This window comes from Idiotropiscis lumnitzeri, chromosome 18, assembly GCF_059441095.1.
Source record: "Idiotropiscis lumnitzeri isolate Australia: NSW breed Sydney's pygmy pipehorse chromosome 18, RoL_Ilum_1.0, whole genome shotgun sequence".
Lineage (NCBI taxonomy): Eukaryota > Metazoa > Chordata > Actinopteri > Syngnathiformes > Syngnathidae > Idiotropiscis > Idiotropiscis lumnitzeri.
In genome coordinates, this window is record NC_142408.1 from 5885437 (window position 1) to 5901980 (window position 16544).

A 16544-nucleotide genomic window follows, 5' to 3' on the forward strand; every position below is an offset into this window, starting at 1 on the left:
GCAGGTGCTCAAGCCCAAAAAGATCACCCACCCATCAACAAAATGATTTGTACTGTAAACTGAACAGCTTTGTCCTCACAAGGGTCGTGTGTGCACGTGCGCATGCTGGAGTCTATAACAGCGGTCTTCGGGACTGGTTTGAAATTAAATGTTAGCCCAGGGGTGGTTAAACTTTTGGATTGGTGGGCCACAACGGATTCAAAATTTGGCAGTGGGGCCAGGACCAGGAGCAGTTGGAGTGTTTTGGTAACCTCACCACATCAAAGAAAAAAAATACATATTGGGAAAACAAGCTTTAATTTGAAATAAACTAAAGTATTATGACAAAATCTGTCTTTGACACACCAGTTTTTAGCTCTTTGATTGAAACAACAAACTCTTTTGTTGATCATTTCCATTTAAATACACAGAAAGTTGTGTTATCCTTCAGGCTTCATCAACATCACTTTACTGTCTTGATTTAAAAAAAAAAAACGGTAGCAGACATGTACTTCTGCCAGCTCCTTCTATTCATTTTGTTTCTCTCATGCCAAAGGTCGCCTCCTATTGGGGGGACATCAGAATTACAGGGAAAATAAAACTTTAAAAAGGTTTATTCATTTAATTTTTTTCAAGTTCAGTGGGTTCGATTAAAACGTTTAACGGGCCACATGTGACCCCCGGGTCGTAGTTTGCCCATGCCTGGTCTAGTCGATCTCGCATACATGAAGGAGGGATGGGGGCTGAAAGGTCCATAATGGGGTCGGGGCCGACAACATTTACAAATATGACCGGAGGGTCGAGGCCGGAACAGTACCAAGATCATGGCCGGAGGGCGGGGGACTGACCGGCAAAAAACTCAAGTGGCCACCTCTGGTATTTCCTAACTAAAACATTACATCTATGTAACACAAGAAGCAATTAAATGACAAATGATGTCAAGCGTTCCAGTTTTTCACGTGGCTCCTCCTCCTATTTCATTGGCCACCCCAACTCGACGCAAAAGCCTTTCACTGCTGCTCCTGACCGCCGGCCGCTCTCCTAAACGGGTGCAAGACGCCGTCATTGGGCCGGGCCAGAACTTGGTCTTTCTTCTCCAGCTTCTCCTGCTCCATCTGCTGCAGCTTCTGCTGCTCCCGCAGCTCCTCTTGCTCCCGTTCCCACCTCTGATGCTGACACTGCTCCATCTGCGCTCGGAGCTCCACCTGGTACGCCGAGTACGCCTGACGCTGCCTGCGGGGGGCGCCGCAAGCATCACGCAAGCGCCCGACAACCGAGAGCGATCAAAAGGACAGCCGTCGGCACACGCACCTCTTTGACACCTCCTCGTCTGCCCGCTTCATGTCCCGTAGGGCGGCGTCCAGCTCCACTCGCTCTTTGGCGATGTCCGTGCGTCTCTGAAAGTCAAGTTGCTCTACGCACACGCACACACACACAGAGGAGTGAGAGTCAAAAGACTCAAGTGAAACTGCATGACGAGAGCCAGGAGTGTCTATCTGAAGCAGGCGATGACAGGTGAAAGAATGCAATGACACTCTTTGCTCTCGTCACTTTGACTTTGTACGTCGACACACGATCACACTGACCGGCAAAAGCTCAAGCAGCGAGCTTTGCAAAAAAATCAACTTCAACCATTTGATGATCGTTGAGAGTCGACTTAAAAGAGTCAATGAGAGCCCATAGACTCGACGCAAACCAGGCGATGATGATTAAACGAGTCAACTTTGTTAAGGTTTGTGATGCGAGCCTAAAGAGTCCATTTGGACTTTCTTACGTTTCTGTGCATTTTGCAGCCGTCTGGACTCCAAGACCTCGTGCATCAGTCGGTTCCTGGCGTCCTGCTGCAGGACATTCTGTCTTTCCCGTATGTCCCACGTTTCTTTCATCTTGTCTGCCATCATTTGCTCCATCAGCTCCTCGTCTTTCTTGCGCTTTATCATCTGCTCGCCCAAATACTGACGAAAGCGCAGATCCTCCTCCCTCAGCTCCGCCTGCCAGGGTGACATCAGATAAGTCCAAGTTAAAAAAAAAAAAAAAGAAAAAGGAATTGTGGCAGCCATACAGTACCCGCTTGTCAGCCGTCTCCTGCTGGGCCTTGCTCTCGGCCCGTTGTGACTGGCGGAGGATTCTCAGGTCCATCTGGAGCTCAGCCTGCTGATCCTTGGCCATGCGCTCCGTCTTAAGACGCAAACTTTCGTCCAGCATCTGGCGGCGTGCAGTTTGGCCGTCCTGTTCCTGGCGACGCGCTTGCAGAGCCTGCTGCCGCAGAGCCTTCATTTGTTCCTCCTGCACACACACACACACACACCCCCCCATGCACACGTTTTACACACAAGTAGAGAACATGTTGCACGTGCACATGCTCACAGACGTGATGACCGGACCCACACTTTTTACGCCACACACGACAGGACATCAACACGTATACATCTATATAAACACACACACTCGCAAAGCTGGACCCTATAAAGGTGACATTGATCTACAATACACGTTATAAGGTCGCCAAATTGTTTAAATCTCAGACAAACAATTCCGTGCTACACCATGGGCATGACGTCACACCGCTGCCAACCTCCTGCCGTGCTTCCTCCTCTCTGGCATGGCGCTCGCGCTGCCGCAGGCGCTCAGCGGCGGCCATCTGCTGGCACAGGAAGTCCATCTGCATCTGTTTGCAAAGCCGCGCGTCGCACGCCTCGCGCCGCTCGCGCTCCTCCTTGGCATGGGCGTCTGCTCGCCACAGCTGGTGGAACATGTCTTCCTCGCGCTCGCGTGCCGAGGCATCCTCCTGCTGGCTGCGCAGCTGGGCCGCTCGCTCCTCGCAAACCTGCAAAAGTCGTCGCTTACTCTGCGCCTCGCGGAGTTCCTGGCACTGCTCCCTGAATGCAAAACATTGTGTCACACTCAATATTGCCGGCAGCCGATCGGGAGCCAACACAGTAAATACATACATACACAAATATACGTACACAAATATACAGACAGCTAGCAAGCTAGATATATTCAATTCTTTCTTTCGAGCTCTTACACTTAATTTAGAGCATCAAATAAAATCACGTCACCATCCAGTGGCCGACAGTGAAATTATACCTAAAATAAAAAGCAGCCCGAACAAAAAGGAGTTATTAAGCGCATACAATAAAAACCCGCAAAACAACAGGACTACAAATGTGGAACCTTCCATATTTGCTGGCAGCTGTGGATGTCAGCGTGGCCCACCTAAACTGCTGGTCCAACTTTTCTGCGACCAGTTGTTTCCGCTGCACCTCCCTGGCGTCTTGCAGACTTTTGGCACGCTCACACATCTGCTTTTGTCTCTCCTGTGGCGTCTCCTGGTCCAGGCGAGCCGCCAGCACCAGCTGCCGCTCCTCCTCCTCCAGAAGCTCTCGCAACCTGAGGACCATGGAAACCCGTCTGTCGCATTTTCATTCAGCGTGTCAAAAATAAATAAATGAATAAAATAAAATCCACCACCGGCCTATGGTAAGCGGACCCTTTTTTAAATTTGTCACCCCCCCACCACGAAAATGGCCGTCCGCCCAGGCCGGGAGGGTCGAACCTTTCCGCCCCGGGGATGAACTACTCAGCTCTGTGCATATGACTTCACTTCATGACACAACATGTAATGGACTGGTCGCCATTCAATTCTGGGACGCATGAAGACCACGAAATGGTCACCAGTCACGGCAACAAAGAGAGACCGAAGCGCTTGGACAATTTGAGGTCGGAGGCCGGAGGGCATGCGCCGTTGTGGGCGTCACCTTTCTTGGCGCTGGTGGACGGAGAAGCGGTGCTGCATCATGACGTCGTCGACATCTCTCCGGACGCTGTGGCCCACGTAGCGAGCGTCGCTGGACAACAGCCAGCAGTTGTTGACGCGGCATGCCTCGCGCTCAAGCGCACCCTCCGTAGCGCGCTCGCGAACCTCGGCCTGCTTTTGGCGAAGCAGCATTTCACGTCGTGCGGGAAGCATCCTCGCTCACGCTTCGGATTTGGATTCTTCTTCTTGATGGTACGCCGACGTTGCAGCTAGTAAAGAACAACAAAGATGCTTTTGGAAAGAGGTGAAAGGATTTTTTTCCCCCGAAAAGCTTTGCATTTTGCTGAGTCAATCACAAATTGGGTGGCACGGTGGGCAACAAGATAGCACGTCCGCCTCAAGGTGCAAAGTTCGATTCTGATGATTCATCAGAGAAGGCCTTGACCGCCACCACTGCTCTTCACTATCCAACAAATCTTTTTTTTTTTTTTTTTCTTCATTTGGTGATACTTTTGAGGTGAACGTTTGACCTTCTCGTTTTGCTAGCCCCTCCATTTTACGGAGCCCCTAAGATGACATGGAAGACAAAAAAACTTTGCAGTCGCACAGAGTGAGTGATAGCTAGTCAGGCCGAGGAAGACGCCAGCCAAGCTCCACCCTCGTCATTTTGGAGATTTTCACTTTCCTAAAAGTGAATCAAGCTCGCTTGGTTACTTGGTTGTGATCATGTAAACAATACGAAGATATGTTTGATCGACTTTGGACTTTTGCGACTATATTAAAACAAGTCAACCTCAAGTTGATGTTAAAACGTTTGGATTTTGTCGACTAAATTTACGAAAACTAGACTAAACCTTTTTTTTAGTTTGTCGACAAAAACTAAACTTAAACTATCACTAAGAGATATGACCAAATGTGACAAAAACTAATAAGCATTTTTGTTCAAAAGACAAAGACCATTTCTAAAATGTCTAAGAAAAACAATATTGTTGTCAAGAAATTTTTTTTTTTAAATGCGCGTTTATGTATTTCTGGGTCAGTGTGGCTCCCATCCCTCTGATTTTCTCCCCTCACCTCAGATTTTTTCCTGGCCTCTGATGTGCGTCAGCTTGAGAGACGACATTACGTCAGAGACGGCATCAGTCTACGTTTTCCGACGAAGTAGTGCTCTTGTGGTTAGCATTCGCTTCGGATGTCTTTCACGTATTTGAAAACCGTCCTTAATATCAAGAACGGATTTTATATCTTTACATTTCAAGCCAATTTCAAAGTAAAAATCAATTAAACTTGCCCACGGGGGAACACGTGCCATCTTGGTTGCTTTCGTTTACCCGGAAGATGACCCGGAAGTACATAATCGCACATTTAAAAAAAAAAACATAAAATAATAATTTAAAAAAATTAAAACGCATTCCAATAAAAAAAACATATTCGCATTATCTCGTAAACTTTTTGAGATAAGGCAAAGTTTTTTTTCCCCCTTCCATGTCAGGGCTCCGTACCATTTGGCGCTTCTGAATAACTTATGTTTTGTTTGGCTGACTAAAACGGAACGGAGAGCAAGAACAACGAAAAGGACAACGACATAGGGCGGGCTCGTGGGCCGAGGACTCACCTGGTCGCGGGTGGCGTGGGCTCGGCTCTGGTTAGCTGGGCCCCTATCAGCTCGGCTGCGGCTGCATCGCCATGGTGACGAGCAAACAGGGGTGGTGACGTCACATGCGAGTCCAAAGACACTCGCGAGCATCGCGTCGCGAGCGCCGAACTTCCATCGAGGCGCACGAGCCGCCTGACACGTCACCACCGCATTTGCACACGGGCTGGTACCGGGAAGCGACAACCGCACGCTGCCTGCCTGTTCCAATATGGCGTGGGAAAAAAATCTATCTGAAGGCAGGTTTTATTTCATACGACTTGATGAAATTAAATTGAGCAAATTCAAAAACCTTTTTCATTCTGTACATCAATAAACCTGCTAAAAGGTGTATATTTAATGAATTGAAAGCACTTTCTGATCAAGGGAAGTGGCTGGGGGGCATGACTCATGAATGGGGAAAAACTCAAATTATGGTACCTGTAGTCAAGGTAAAGACGAAACCAATATCCTAGTTTCTGCAGTTTTTCACTCCGTTGGCTGTTAAGCATTGTGAAATAATGCTAACGCTACATGCAAAAAATTTTTTAAAATGGTACACTTAAAATGATTGATTATGAATTTATTACAAGAAGATTACAAAACCATTTAAAAAGGAAAAAATGACATGGGAGCCCACAGAGTCAAGCTAACTAAGCATGGGCGCCATGTTGGCTCCGCCCATGCTTTGTGCCTCTGCATCTGGAACCGCGGCATCTGAAACTACACTTTTGGCAGCCTTTGTCATCGCCCTTGTTATGGTCTTGCTTGAGGTGGCGGTCCTTCTTTTCTATGACGTCTCGCCCGCCTTGGTGGCCTCTTTGGTCCTCCACCTTGTGGTTGCGACGGTCATGGGCCTCACGGTCGCTATTGTTGGAGCTGTCCTCATCGTTGACATCTAAATTGGAGGTGCGGTCCTCGTTGTGGCTGTCCTTGTCATGAGCACCAATGACATCTTTGGCCTTGTTGGTGCTAGCTTGGGCATCCTCGTCTGGATCACCCTCACCATCGTCCTCTTCCTTGCGGTTCAGACGCCCGCCCTTATCTGATGTGGCCATTAAAGACTGGATAGCAAGAGCTGAAGCTGGACAACTAGTTGTTCCAGGAGTCAAAACTGGAAAAGTGCTAGTGAGCAATTGGGAGAACACTTTTGAAAGACTACCCCTGTAGCCCTTCTGACCCCATGGGAGTTTGTGGCCCTTCTGACCCAAAAGGTGACCATGGCCTTTGTGGCCATGACTTTCGGGCATCGTGTCCAAACATGGTTTTGTAGTTGTGGCATGTGTCAGCACAAGAATGAGAGAGAAACTTGCACAGGCAGGAAATTGAGATAAAGTTGTTATGGCACCAGCTGTACTTGATCGAATTGGTGCAAGACCACCAGTTGTGTCCTCCGTTTTATCGTTAAATTGACCTGAAGGAATTTCATCATAACCCCACAATTCAAAGATCGGGGAGTCCCTATAAGACACCGGTGTTACAGCAGTCGTCCTACACTGTCGTCCCACCATACGCCACACAAATCTTGGCTGAACTTTGTGTGGGCTTTGAGTGTCCATGTCGCGGCAAGCTTCCAGCATGGTGGACATTTCCCCCAGAGAGTCAAAATAAATTTCCAACATTGAATCCTGCAAAGAAAAAAAGAAAGAAATAAACCTTCACGTCCTGATACTAGAAGAGGCACACCTCGCATCAGAACTTCTGCGCTTTTGCTACGTTGGTTGTTACTTTTTGTTGTCTTCTTACATGCCATCAATTTCCACACAGGGACCGGGAAGAAGCCCGCCGGGTCGCTCCGACTCGGACGTGCGTCCCCGCCGGTGCCGTCCGCTGTGCTGAGGCGGACTAGAGTCACCAGTGTGACCCAAAGCCAGGCCTCCATCCACCCAGACGGTCCCAACATGGTCCGGTCCGGTCGGGTCGGATCAGGTGTGTTCTGTACGGTTCGTTGGTTCGCCTTGGGCGGTGCTGCTTCTGCTGGACCTCGACGGAAAACAAAAACGACAAGAAAAAAAACAAAAAACACACCGCACCTGGGTCTTTTGAAACAGAACGTGTCTACACTGATTGGATAATTGGAACCAGAAGTTGGCCGGACCAATTTGCCTCAGTTCCTTCCACACTTGCGCATTTCCTCATTGGCCACTTAATTAGGTACTCAAACACCGGCAATCCAAAGCAGCTTTCAAAACCTTCAGTTCCCAATGTTGACTTATCCAATTAAACATTTGTTACTTTTTAATTTGGATCAACATTATTATTGTGTTTGTATTCTAGTGTTGCTCATAATTTGACCACAAGCTATATTACATTATATTATATTATATATATATATATATAAGTAAATAAATAAGTAAATAAAACAGCTAACTCAGTTTGATTTACTTCAAAAATAATTTGCATACTTAGCAAATATTGGGCCATATCCGCTGTGCATTTTTAGCACGTCTCAACAAAACACCGCGTCCAAGTTACCACTTGGCCTCGAAAACCAACACTGCTAGAGTGTGGCGCTTGTGGGCAGTTGTGAGAAATGTTTGGAAGAAAAATCTTCATTTAGCTCGTATTCAAGAATCAAACAAAGTTATTAGAACAGCCTTTGAATTAAATATACTTCATATTGGGTGATTTTGCATCAATTATAAGATTTTATTCAAGTAAATAACTGTTACAAGCTTCGCAAAAAATAGAAGTTGAAAAATGTGATTAATCGCAATTAATCATGGAATCTTTTGTGATTAATTAGTAAAATAAAATGGTGTATCTCTCTCTCGCTCTATATATATATATATATATATATATATATGTATATATGTGTGTGTGTGTGTGTGTGTATATTTGGTGATTTTGCATTAATTACAAGTTATTGTTCCAGTAAATATCTGTTACAAGCCGGACGCCCATTTTCGGGGCAGGGGTGTCTTGAACTGGAGGGCACCGAGATTGCGGCCGCAGACTGGCAAAAAAGGGTCAAGTGCCCAGTTCTGGCTGCTGTCCCTGAGTAAGGCGCGACCTGAAAAATCCACTTTGCATCTTATCTCCTTTTCTTTGGGTGGGACAGCGCACCCGAACGGAAACTCTTTGTGATTTGGATTGAAATGAGCAGCAAGCGCTTTTTGTGCGTTTGTCGTGTTTTCTTGACTTTATTGTGGCACGTGCCTGCACATTGACATTTTGAAGAGTGGACAGACGGCAGGAAACAAAAGTGACCTCACCCTCCTTTCCATGGCAGCCCATCACATGTCATGTGTGTGTGTGTGCGCGTGTGTGAATAGCAAGCACTTGTTGGCTTCCTCAACCATTTTGGTGGGAGCGCGTCCCCACAAATTAAGCAGCGTGTATGTATGCGTTCGCGTGCTTGTGGGAGCAACGATGAGGAAATCATGTCGTTCTTCTGGCGTGGCCGTGATGTCACTTCCTCTTAGAAGAGCGAGGCCTTCTTCTTCAGTTCGTTCCTTCTCCATAGCGACAGGCCCTGAAACTCTGAGGCACTCATCCCGAAAACTTGATGGAACTGCTGAGGGTCAAGATGTCTCTGTGACACACGCACACACAAACCATTAGTAAGCGCCAAGCCCTTCCCCTACTGAAGACCCCTCTGGCCCCTCCCCTCACCTCCAGTCTGGTTCGGTCCACTCCGGGCGGGAGCTTGCAGCGACCCCTATGGGTCACCACCAGCGTTTCGTAGGGATAAACCTGCCGTCAGGGAATAACATTGTCACGTCCACGTGCGTGCGTGCTTTTGTCCTTTGCGTGTATGAGTGTATTAGTTTTAAAGTGTGTGATTTCCTTGCGTGTGAGTGTGTTATGTTAAGTGTCATTGCAATTTTCTTCTGTGCATGCGTAGCTGATGTGTGTGTCGTGTGTGTTTTTTGCATGTTGTGCGTATAAATGTTATTCTTTGTGTGGAAGTGCGTCTGTCATTGATTTGTTGGTGTGTGTGTGTGTTTGTGTGTGTGCGTGTAGCCCACAAAACAAGATGGTGGCCTGGGGCAGCATCCCACCTTCTGCTCCAAGATGCTCGGCAGCGATGACCCACGGTCCAGACGATCACGCAGTGTGCTGCCGTTCTGTCCATACACAGACGCAATCAGGGCTGAACGATTTATCGTTTTGGGATTGAAATCGCAATCTGAGCAATGTTTTACTTATTTTCATTTTTTTTAAGGGCTCTCATCCCCCACGCGGCATATTCTTGTGAGCAGATCACACCAACCAGCGCCAAAATGGTTTTAAGAAGTGACCCCACTAACAAGTAGCGTTTTAAACGAGGTGTTGTTAAGCATGCTAATTGCTATCGTGGAAAATTTTTTTTCCGGAAATCGTTCAGCCCTACGCGCAATGCAACAGAATACAGACACACAGCAAGTCACACACACGAGCACACCCCCGCACACACACACACTTACCTGAGCCACTGTGAAGACAAAACAAACAAACCCAATCAATCAAATCACTCGAGAGCTTGCAATTGACAACATTAGACAGGAAGTTGCGCTCAGCCCGCCCACCTGCGTTGGCGTTGGCGGTGTCGGTGGAAAACTCGGCCGACTGCCTCTGAAAATGAAAACGTCGCCAATCGACATCGTGTGCTTGTCAATCATCCAAAACACAGAAGCAGCTCAACATACATTGAGGAACATGAAAACAGGAAATGCTGACAAGAGCAAGAGAAAAAATCTAGCAAGTGGCGACGACAAACAGGAAGTGGCCAGGACTACAAACAGGAAACGGTGATGGCGACAAATAGGAAGTGGCGACGATGACAAACAGGAAGTGGCGATGACAATAAACAGGAAATGGGGATGACAAAAAGGAAGTGGCGACGGTGACAACAAACAGGAAGTGGCGATGACAACAAACAGGAAGCGGTTAGCGTATTGAGGAAGCGCTCACTCTGCTCAGCCCGGAGCTGGAACACGACGGCGACTTGGACGCGTTGGCCGGCAGGCCTGCAGACAGGAAACAGGAAAGGGGCTGTGAGTCGGCACCGGCGGCGTCACGGAGAAGACCGCAGACTCGTTGGGGTCGTCTCACTGGCGTGCGCGTTCGTTCTGTCAGGCAGCGAGCGCGTCTTCCGCCGGAAGTCGCCACCTTTCTCCTTCTCCTCACGGAGGATCAGACGACCCAGGTTGGACTTGATCTGGACACAGCGTTGATCACGCACGCACGCTCAGCTCAGCGATGCCGTCACCGTCCTCAAATGTGACATCATCATCATGCGCCAACCTTTTCCAACTCCTGCTCCTGCAACGCCTTGGCTTCGTCCATCTGGTCCTCCAAGTCGTCCTCCTCCCCCTCCTCCATTTTATTTTTCCGCCACTCGATTTCTGCCAGAATGCAACAGGCGTGAACTTTTTGAGTGGAAATGACGGCGCATGAGGTGGCGCTCACCCATGGCGGCCAGCGAGGGGGGGCAGGGCCAGAAGTCGCTCTCGATCTTGGACGGCTGCTTGGGATCGGGAGGCTGAGCGGCGGGGAACTTGGCCGCCTGGATGACGCCTCCGCCGCCGCCGCCGCCGCCGCTGGGCTTGGAAGCCTCTGGAGGTCAAGGTTGCGCGAGGGAGCAACAGTGAGCCAGGCAGGACCAAGACGAAGAAGAAAAAAAAAACAACTCACCTTGTTTATAGATGGGAGGCTTTCTGTAGATGTTGGTCCCATTATCTGCAATTCAAAATGTGCAGGCGTAAACTTGCTTGTGTGCGTGTGTGTGTGTGCGTGCGCGTGTGTGTGTGTGTACCTGGCCGGTGGAAGTGCTGCAGACTGGCGCTGATTTTACGTCCAGCATGCAATTGCAGCATGGACCCTGTGGGGGAGCCGCTGTCGCTTTCCGCTCGCCGCCCCTTGGCCTGCAACAGGAAGTCGTGCCTCTGAGTCTCAGCGCGGCGGCGTGGCGTGGGCGTGGCGTGGCTCTTACCTCAGGAGACATGGCGGGCGAGGCGGCGGGAGGAGACAGAGAGCGCTGAGGGACGCAAAAGGACGTCACACATGCACGTGCAACTTGACACGTGTTTCAGATGGCGTGTCACCTGTCTGCGTGGCGGGTCCAGCGGCGAGAAGCTGAGGTGAGGCTGGTAGGTCATGAGGTCGGGTCGCTCCACCTGCAGGATGGCTTTGTCGCGGGGGAGAGCCGCCAGGTCGCGGTACGCCACCACCTGCTCGTCCACGTGCGCCTGCGCCATGCACACACACACACACACCGATGTCACGCACACACGTACGCCACCAGAGCCTCAACTAGACTTGTGAGGTTTAGCAAAACATTTAGCATCAGTTCAAATTTCAGCCTCAGTTTAACGTAGCATTTAGCATTAGTTAGCTTAGCATGTAGCTGTCTACCATGATGGCAGCGGTAGCGGGAGACGACGGTGTGCTGGGCCCTCGCGAGGACGAGTTGCCGGGAGCGACGACGTGGCTCTCCACCTGACCGCAAGTCACATGAGCACACACACACACACAGTCAGGAAAAGCTAACATGCTAATTGGCTAATGCTGGCGTGGCTCCTTACCTTGTTCATGATTGGCGATCAACGAGAGACTGCAAATAAAACACGCGGCACATGAAGTCACGCACATATTGTGGATTATTCATCAAAAGAGCCAAACGCCACATCTGCCAAGGTGGCAGCGCCGAGCGTTGGCTCACTTCCGCAACTTGCAACAACAAGCGTGCCTCCATTTTCTTATAATGACATCACATAACCGGCGGGTCGCACCTACTGTGGGGCATACCACTACAAGAGGAGGAGGAGGGGGCAATACCACAATCCCTATAACACCAATTGTGCGTACTTACTTGTATTGGGCACGTTCGTGGAAAAGAATAAAGAAGAAGAAAGAGACGAAGAAGACCGTAATAAGGTAAACAGATTTGAATCGTAAATTAGCCAGCTAATGATGTTTAAATAAACCTCTGCTTGTTAGCATTTTTCCCGCAGCAGCATCAAACTTTCTTTTTTTTTTTTGAATGGGGGCCGACAATTTTTATGAATAAGGCCGGAGGGTCAAGGCCGGAAGGGTACCGAGATCGCGGCCAAAGGGCGGGGGACTGACCAGCAAAAAAGGGTCAAGTGCCCAGCTCTGGAAAGCAAGCCTCGAAGGGGCTTGTGGCCATCCGGGCTTTTCGCTCAGCTCAGCGATCAGCGCCCTTGCCTCCCAAGCAAGTCAGAGACTTTCCATCCAGGTGTGACCGTCCGTCTATGGCAAAGGTAGCAACGAAGAGGGAAATGGAGGAGTCACTTGAATCTGAGGAGCTATCTGGCAATAGTCACTGTGACAAAACATGTCATGGAGACAGGCCTACGAACGGGTGTCCTAGTGGTTTAGCACGCTTGCTTCTCAGCTTGCAGGTTCTGCCTCACAATCTGGTCTCCAGCTTTCCTTGTCTGCATTTACATTCCCAAAACATGCTAGTATGCTTCATCGATGAGGAAAAAAATAAAAAATAAAAACAATTGTCCATTCATTTGTCTAAATGGCTGGCGACCGGTCCATTTCTTGGTTTGCCTTTCTAGTCATCAACACACACGCACCCTCACTGCACATCCACAATACATGATATGAATCTTGATCGAGAATTACATGAACCCAAACAACGAATCGCTGCATGACGCACAAGAGGGAGGCTGAATCATGCGCGCGCGCGCGCGGACGGGAGCGCGCGCGCAACGAGCAGATCGCGGGCGTCATGTGTCCTTGGCCACAAACGCAAAGAGACAAAAAAATCCAAAACATCCCGTTTGCGTGTGTGTACGTAAAAGCGTTCTCACCTGAGCCGATGCGGACGGACACACGCGTCGAAGCTCGTGCACGCGCAACGATGGATGCTCAGGTATCACGTGACCACATTCAGAGGCGTGGGAGCTGAGAGGGGGGGGGGCGGGGTGCCTGACGTCATGTCTGCGCGAGTCAGTGTTGGGGAATTGTCCACAAAACGTCACATTCAGACTCATTTCATCTTAGGTGGTCGATTTTTTTATTTCAAAATTCATCCTTTTCACACTTTCAAGTGTTATGACGTCACGAGGCACCGTGAAATTGATTTTATTCAAGTAGCACTTGAATCAAGTCCAGTTGGAGTGACTCAGCAGATGCACCAAAATGTCAACTGTTAAGCTACTTTTAACCAAATAAAAACGGTTGAAATGATCTGCATTGACCAAAAAACACAACGCAAACTGCACGAAAAGAGGTCCACCTTGGAGACTACTGCCAACAGGAGCTCCTGATAATTAGTCAATGTTATCATGTCTGACGTCATCAACAGTGACCTGCTCTGTGTTGGAGTCTTGTTGCGCTTTCAGTTGGAACGTTTCCACGGAACGTCACGTGAAGCCTGCTTTGTGTGTGTGCGGGTGCGTGTTTGAATGTTGCATTGCTTGTGGCGTTAGACGTCGTTCCCCTTCGCTTTTAAAAGAGAAGACATGCTGACAAAGTTCACAGAAAGCAAAAATCGGACTCGTCTTTCACTGGCTTCACCCACCAATAATGAATTTGTTTGAATTTCCAAAATTAAATGAACAACAACATTGCCATTAACTAATTCATTGTTACATTCATTCGTTAAATATGGGACTAAAGGAAACAGATTAATAAATAAATGTATAATTAAATAAAGTTGCCATTAATTAAATGTTTAATTTATTAATTTAACGTGAATTAAATAAATCAATATGTCATTAATTACATTACCAATAAGTTCACGAAACACTGCAATGCGGGACAATGAAAGAATTAATTAATTACAGAAATAATTATACATATTTTTTTTACATATGAATATTGGTAATTTAATTAACTAATGACACATTCATTTATTTGATTCGATATTTAATAAATATTTCATGGTGTATTTATTTAATTTTGGCACTTTCAGTCTTCCATAGTTAAATGCTTCTGTAGTGTCAAATAAATAAATTACAACAACCTAAACGTCCCTCTCCGAATATTTTACGTTTTATAACTTAGAAGACAAAATGTGTGTAAGAAATGATGATAAACGGAATGATGATTAAAAAAAAACAAGAATTTGACGATTTGGGACGGGGTGAATATGTGACGTCACGCAGGGGTCAAAGTTGGATTAAAATGAAGACGTTTGCTCGAACATAAACGCGGCTGTAGACACATAAATGTACAGCTTCTGCCAGATTGTCCTATTAAAAAACAAGTTGGGGGGGAAAAAAAAGTACAATATCAAGGAAAACATGGCGAATGTCGTTCTTGTTAGTTTTTTTAACTCCCATCTTAAAGGCGGCTGCTCCTTGGCCATCTTCTCTCAATATACGAGCTTCGCACTGGCAAGATGGCGTCGAGCAATGGCCTCTCATCTCTGGTAAGAAGACAAAAAAAAAACGTCCATGAGCGCCCAAAATATGTCCACCAAACGTCCAAGCGCGACACGTCGGTCACCGCGAGGTCTCGGCAACTAACGCGGCTAATGCTAACCGACTGGGAAGTGGACACGTGTTGTGTGTGTGTGGGCGCGTGTGTGGCAATGGTGTTGGCAACTCGTCACCAGTCCAAAACCCATACACACTCAAAGTTACAGATACTACAGTGCAGACCATAACAGTGACCTTAAGTTGACAAAAAAAAAGACCTGCCAGATCACATGCACCTAATTGCGTTTGGAAGCACATCATCAACTTGGCATATTTGGTATTGTTATCCTACCTCTGATTGACGGTCAGGCTGAAGTCATTTTTCATCCTCAGGGTCCAGACGGAGCTTCGGCCGCCGCACATGCTCTGTCTCTCCCCGCCGAGGCGTACGGGAACGACGTGAGTTCGGCAGGCGAGCTTAGTCGGCATGTTTGTCAACCGCAAAGGCAAAGCTGACGTCTGTTTTGCATTTCAGGAGCGTTTGGAGGTCATGTGGGCCATGAAGGCCTACAATCACGCAGAGGTTTACTTCAACGTGAGCATCGTTGCCAGAACGGCACGAACACGCCGATGACGTTGAAGACCTTGAATAGTTTTTGTTGTCGTTGTCACTCAGCTCATATCCTCGGTGGATCCCAAGTTCCTTAAGTTGACCAAGATGGACGACGAGATCTATGACACCTTCAGGGAGATCTTCGAGGACCTGGACATCAAAGTGCTCCACCCGGACAAACTCAAGTCGACGGAGGCCAAAGAGGTCAGTCACGTTCATTTTTTTTTCCCCCCTCAAGCCGCTTCTTTAGCTCACTAACGACATTGCCCCCAACAGAGAGAACTGCTGACAACTTGCGCCGGATTCTCCAACACTTAAACTGTGTCCTTCACACCTTTAAGCTACGTGTGCACACACATAAGTTTACGTAAACATTTGGATGCGGATGTTTACCTCCGTGATACAAAAAGACCTCCCGGCACACGCACACACACTTTTCCACGACAATTCATCAAAACATCAACAAGCGAATTTACTCCGTAAAATCACAATTGTGTTTTTGGTGGGCCGAGTGAATTTGAAGCGCACATGGCCCCACCCTAACCAAGGTGGAGCGAGCGAGCGACTCGTGGTGGCCTGTTTGTCATTCGGCAGTTTGGTTTTGTGTTCAGCGGTGGCGCCCTTTCTGTAACCGTTTTGAAGGCCTGGTGGAGGACTTCAACTACGGGACTCTGCTACGACTGGACTGCCAGAAGGACTACACCGAAGAGAACACCATCTTCGGTGGGTGCACCAATTTAGTCACATTGTCGCCGTTTGCATTTGCAATCACGACAAGACTTTGGAGGAACCATTTCGGGCCAATCTTGAACGATCTTTCGTAAGCTTTGCCTGCTGTTGTTGTTCCAGCCACCAGGATACAGTTCTTCGCCGTGGAGATTGCCCGAAACCGAGAAGGGCTCAATGACGCCGTCTTCACATCAAAGTCCTCCAAAAGTTAACTCGCAACTCCTCCAAAAATGTTTTATGCTGACAAGAATGAATTAAATTGTGTCTTTGAGTTTGTGTCTTAGTGGGGGGAAAAAACCCAAACTTTTGTCATTGATTGGTGCGCACAGAGGTGGCGTGTCGCAGTCCTGCAGCGGAGCACAAGGAAGAAGCATATCCGAGTCCCCATCATCACACCTTTTCACACACGTCTTTGCAAAAGGATGACGTTTGTCATCATGACGTTCAATTGGTGCAGAGAGAAAGAGGCGTGGCTTGTGAAAAGGATTAAGTGTCATCAGTGGCGCA

The 16544-nt window shown here is 48.1% G+C and overlaps 3 protein-coding genes across 5 annotated transcripts; 1 reads left to right on the forward strand and 2 right to left on the reverse strand.

The window, feature by feature from the left end:
- Positions 1-280: 280 nt before the first annotated feature.
- On the reverse strand, positions 281-5595 carry cfap53 (cilia and flagella associated protein 53). 2 transcript variants are annotated; one of them, XM_088281607.1, is made up of 8 exons: positions 5355-5595; positions 3741-4008; positions 3199-3372; positions 2555-2858; positions 2047-2265; positions 1754-1970; positions 1291-1393; positions 281-1212 (listed from the first exon to the last, which is right to left on the reverse strand). In XM_088281607.1, exons 2-8 carry the CDS (start codon positions 3950-3952, stop codon positions 990-992), a joined length of 1452 nt encoding a protein of 483 aa, XP_088137733.1. In that variant the 5' UTR covers positions 3953-4008; positions 5355-5595; the 3' UTR covers positions 281-989. The 2 variants fall into 2 exon arrangements, with proteins under 2 accessions (XP_088137733.1, XP_088137734.1); XM_088281608.1 differs by lacking the exon at positions 5355-5595 and adding an exon at positions 4814-5060.
- Positions 5596-8189: 2594 nt separating this feature from the next.
- dmtn (dematin actin binding protein) lies at positions 8190-13243 on the reverse strand. 2 transcript variants are annotated; one of them, XM_088281611.1, is made up of 15 exons: positions 12426-13126; positions 11882-11910; positions 11712-11795; positions 11402-11545; positions 11290-11334; positions 11113-11221; positions 10992-11036; positions 10767-10913; positions 10602-10702; positions 10410-10515; positions 10269-10324; positions 9884-9929; positions 9377-9468; positions 8988-9068; positions 8190-8907 (listed from the first exon to the last, which is right to left on the reverse strand). In XM_088281611.1, exons 2-15 carry the CDS (start codon positions 11888-11890, stop codon positions 8794-8796), a joined length of 1179 nt encoding a protein of 392 aa, XP_088137737.1. In that variant the 5' UTR covers positions 11891-11910; positions 12426-13126; the 3' UTR covers positions 8190-8793. The 2 variants fall into 2 exon arrangements, with proteins under 2 accessions (XP_088137737.1, XP_088137736.1); XM_088281610.1 differs by lacking the exons at positions 8190-8907; positions 8988-9068; positions 12426-13126 and adding an exon at positions 13142-13243 and having other exon boundaries at positions 9291-9789.
- A 1279-nt stretch (positions 13244-14522) lies between these two features.
- Positions 14523-16308, forward strand: pbdc1 (polysaccharide biosynthesis domain containing 1). The gene is made up of 6 exons (XM_088281671.1): positions 14523-14706; positions 15089-15154; positions 15231-15290; positions 15372-15512; positions 15920-16031; positions 16158-16308. The coding sequence occupies exons 1-6, from the start codon at positions 14677-14679 to the stop codon at positions 16247-16249; spliced, it is 501 nt and encodes a 166-aa protein (XP_088137797.1). The 5' UTR covers positions 14523-14676; the 3' UTR covers positions 16250-16308.
- The last annotated feature ends 236 nt before the right edge of the window (positions 16309-16544 follow it).

What these genes read in the sequence shown, in the direction of transcription:
- cfap53 (XM_088281607.1), bottom strand. Translation starts at nt 3,952, where the DNA reads ATGCTTCCCGCACGACGTGAAATGCTGCTTCGCCAAAAGCAGGCCGAG. An exon ending in GTCCACCAGCGCCAAGAAAG is followed by an intron (nt 3,373 to 3,740) that starts GTGACGCCCACA and finishes CATGGTCCTCAG; the next exon opens with GTTGCGAGAGCTTCTGGAGG. An exon ending in GCTGCAAAATGCACAGAAAC is followed by an intron (nt 1,394 to 1,753) that starts GTAAGAAAGTCC and finishes GCGTGTGCGTAG; the next exon opens with AGCAACTTGACTTTCAGAGA.
- dmtn (XM_088281611.1), bottom strand. An exon ending in CGCCCGCCATGTCTCCTGAG is followed by an intron (nt 11,222 to 11,289) that starts GTAAGAGCCACG and finishes TTCCTGTTGCAG; the next exon opens with GCCAAGGGGCGGCGAGCGGA. An exon ending in GCAGCACTTCCACCGGCCAG is followed by an intron (nt 11,037 to 11,112) that starts GTACACACACAC and finishes TTTGAATTGCAG; the next exon opens with ATAATGGGACCAACATCTAC.
- pbdc1 (XM_088281671.1), top strand. Translation starts at nt 14,677, where the DNA reads ATGGCGTCGAGCAATGGCCTCTCATCTCTG. An exon ending in CCGAGGCGTACGGGAACGAC is followed by an intron (nt 15,155 to 15,230) that starts GTGAGTTCGGCA and finishes TTTGCATTTCAG; the next exon opens with GAGCGTTTGGAGGTCATGTG. An exon ending in ACGCAGAGGTTTACTTCAAC is followed by an intron (nt 15,291 to 15,371) that starts GTGAGCATCGTT and finishes GTTGTCACTCAG; the next exon opens with CTCATATCCTCGGTGGATCC.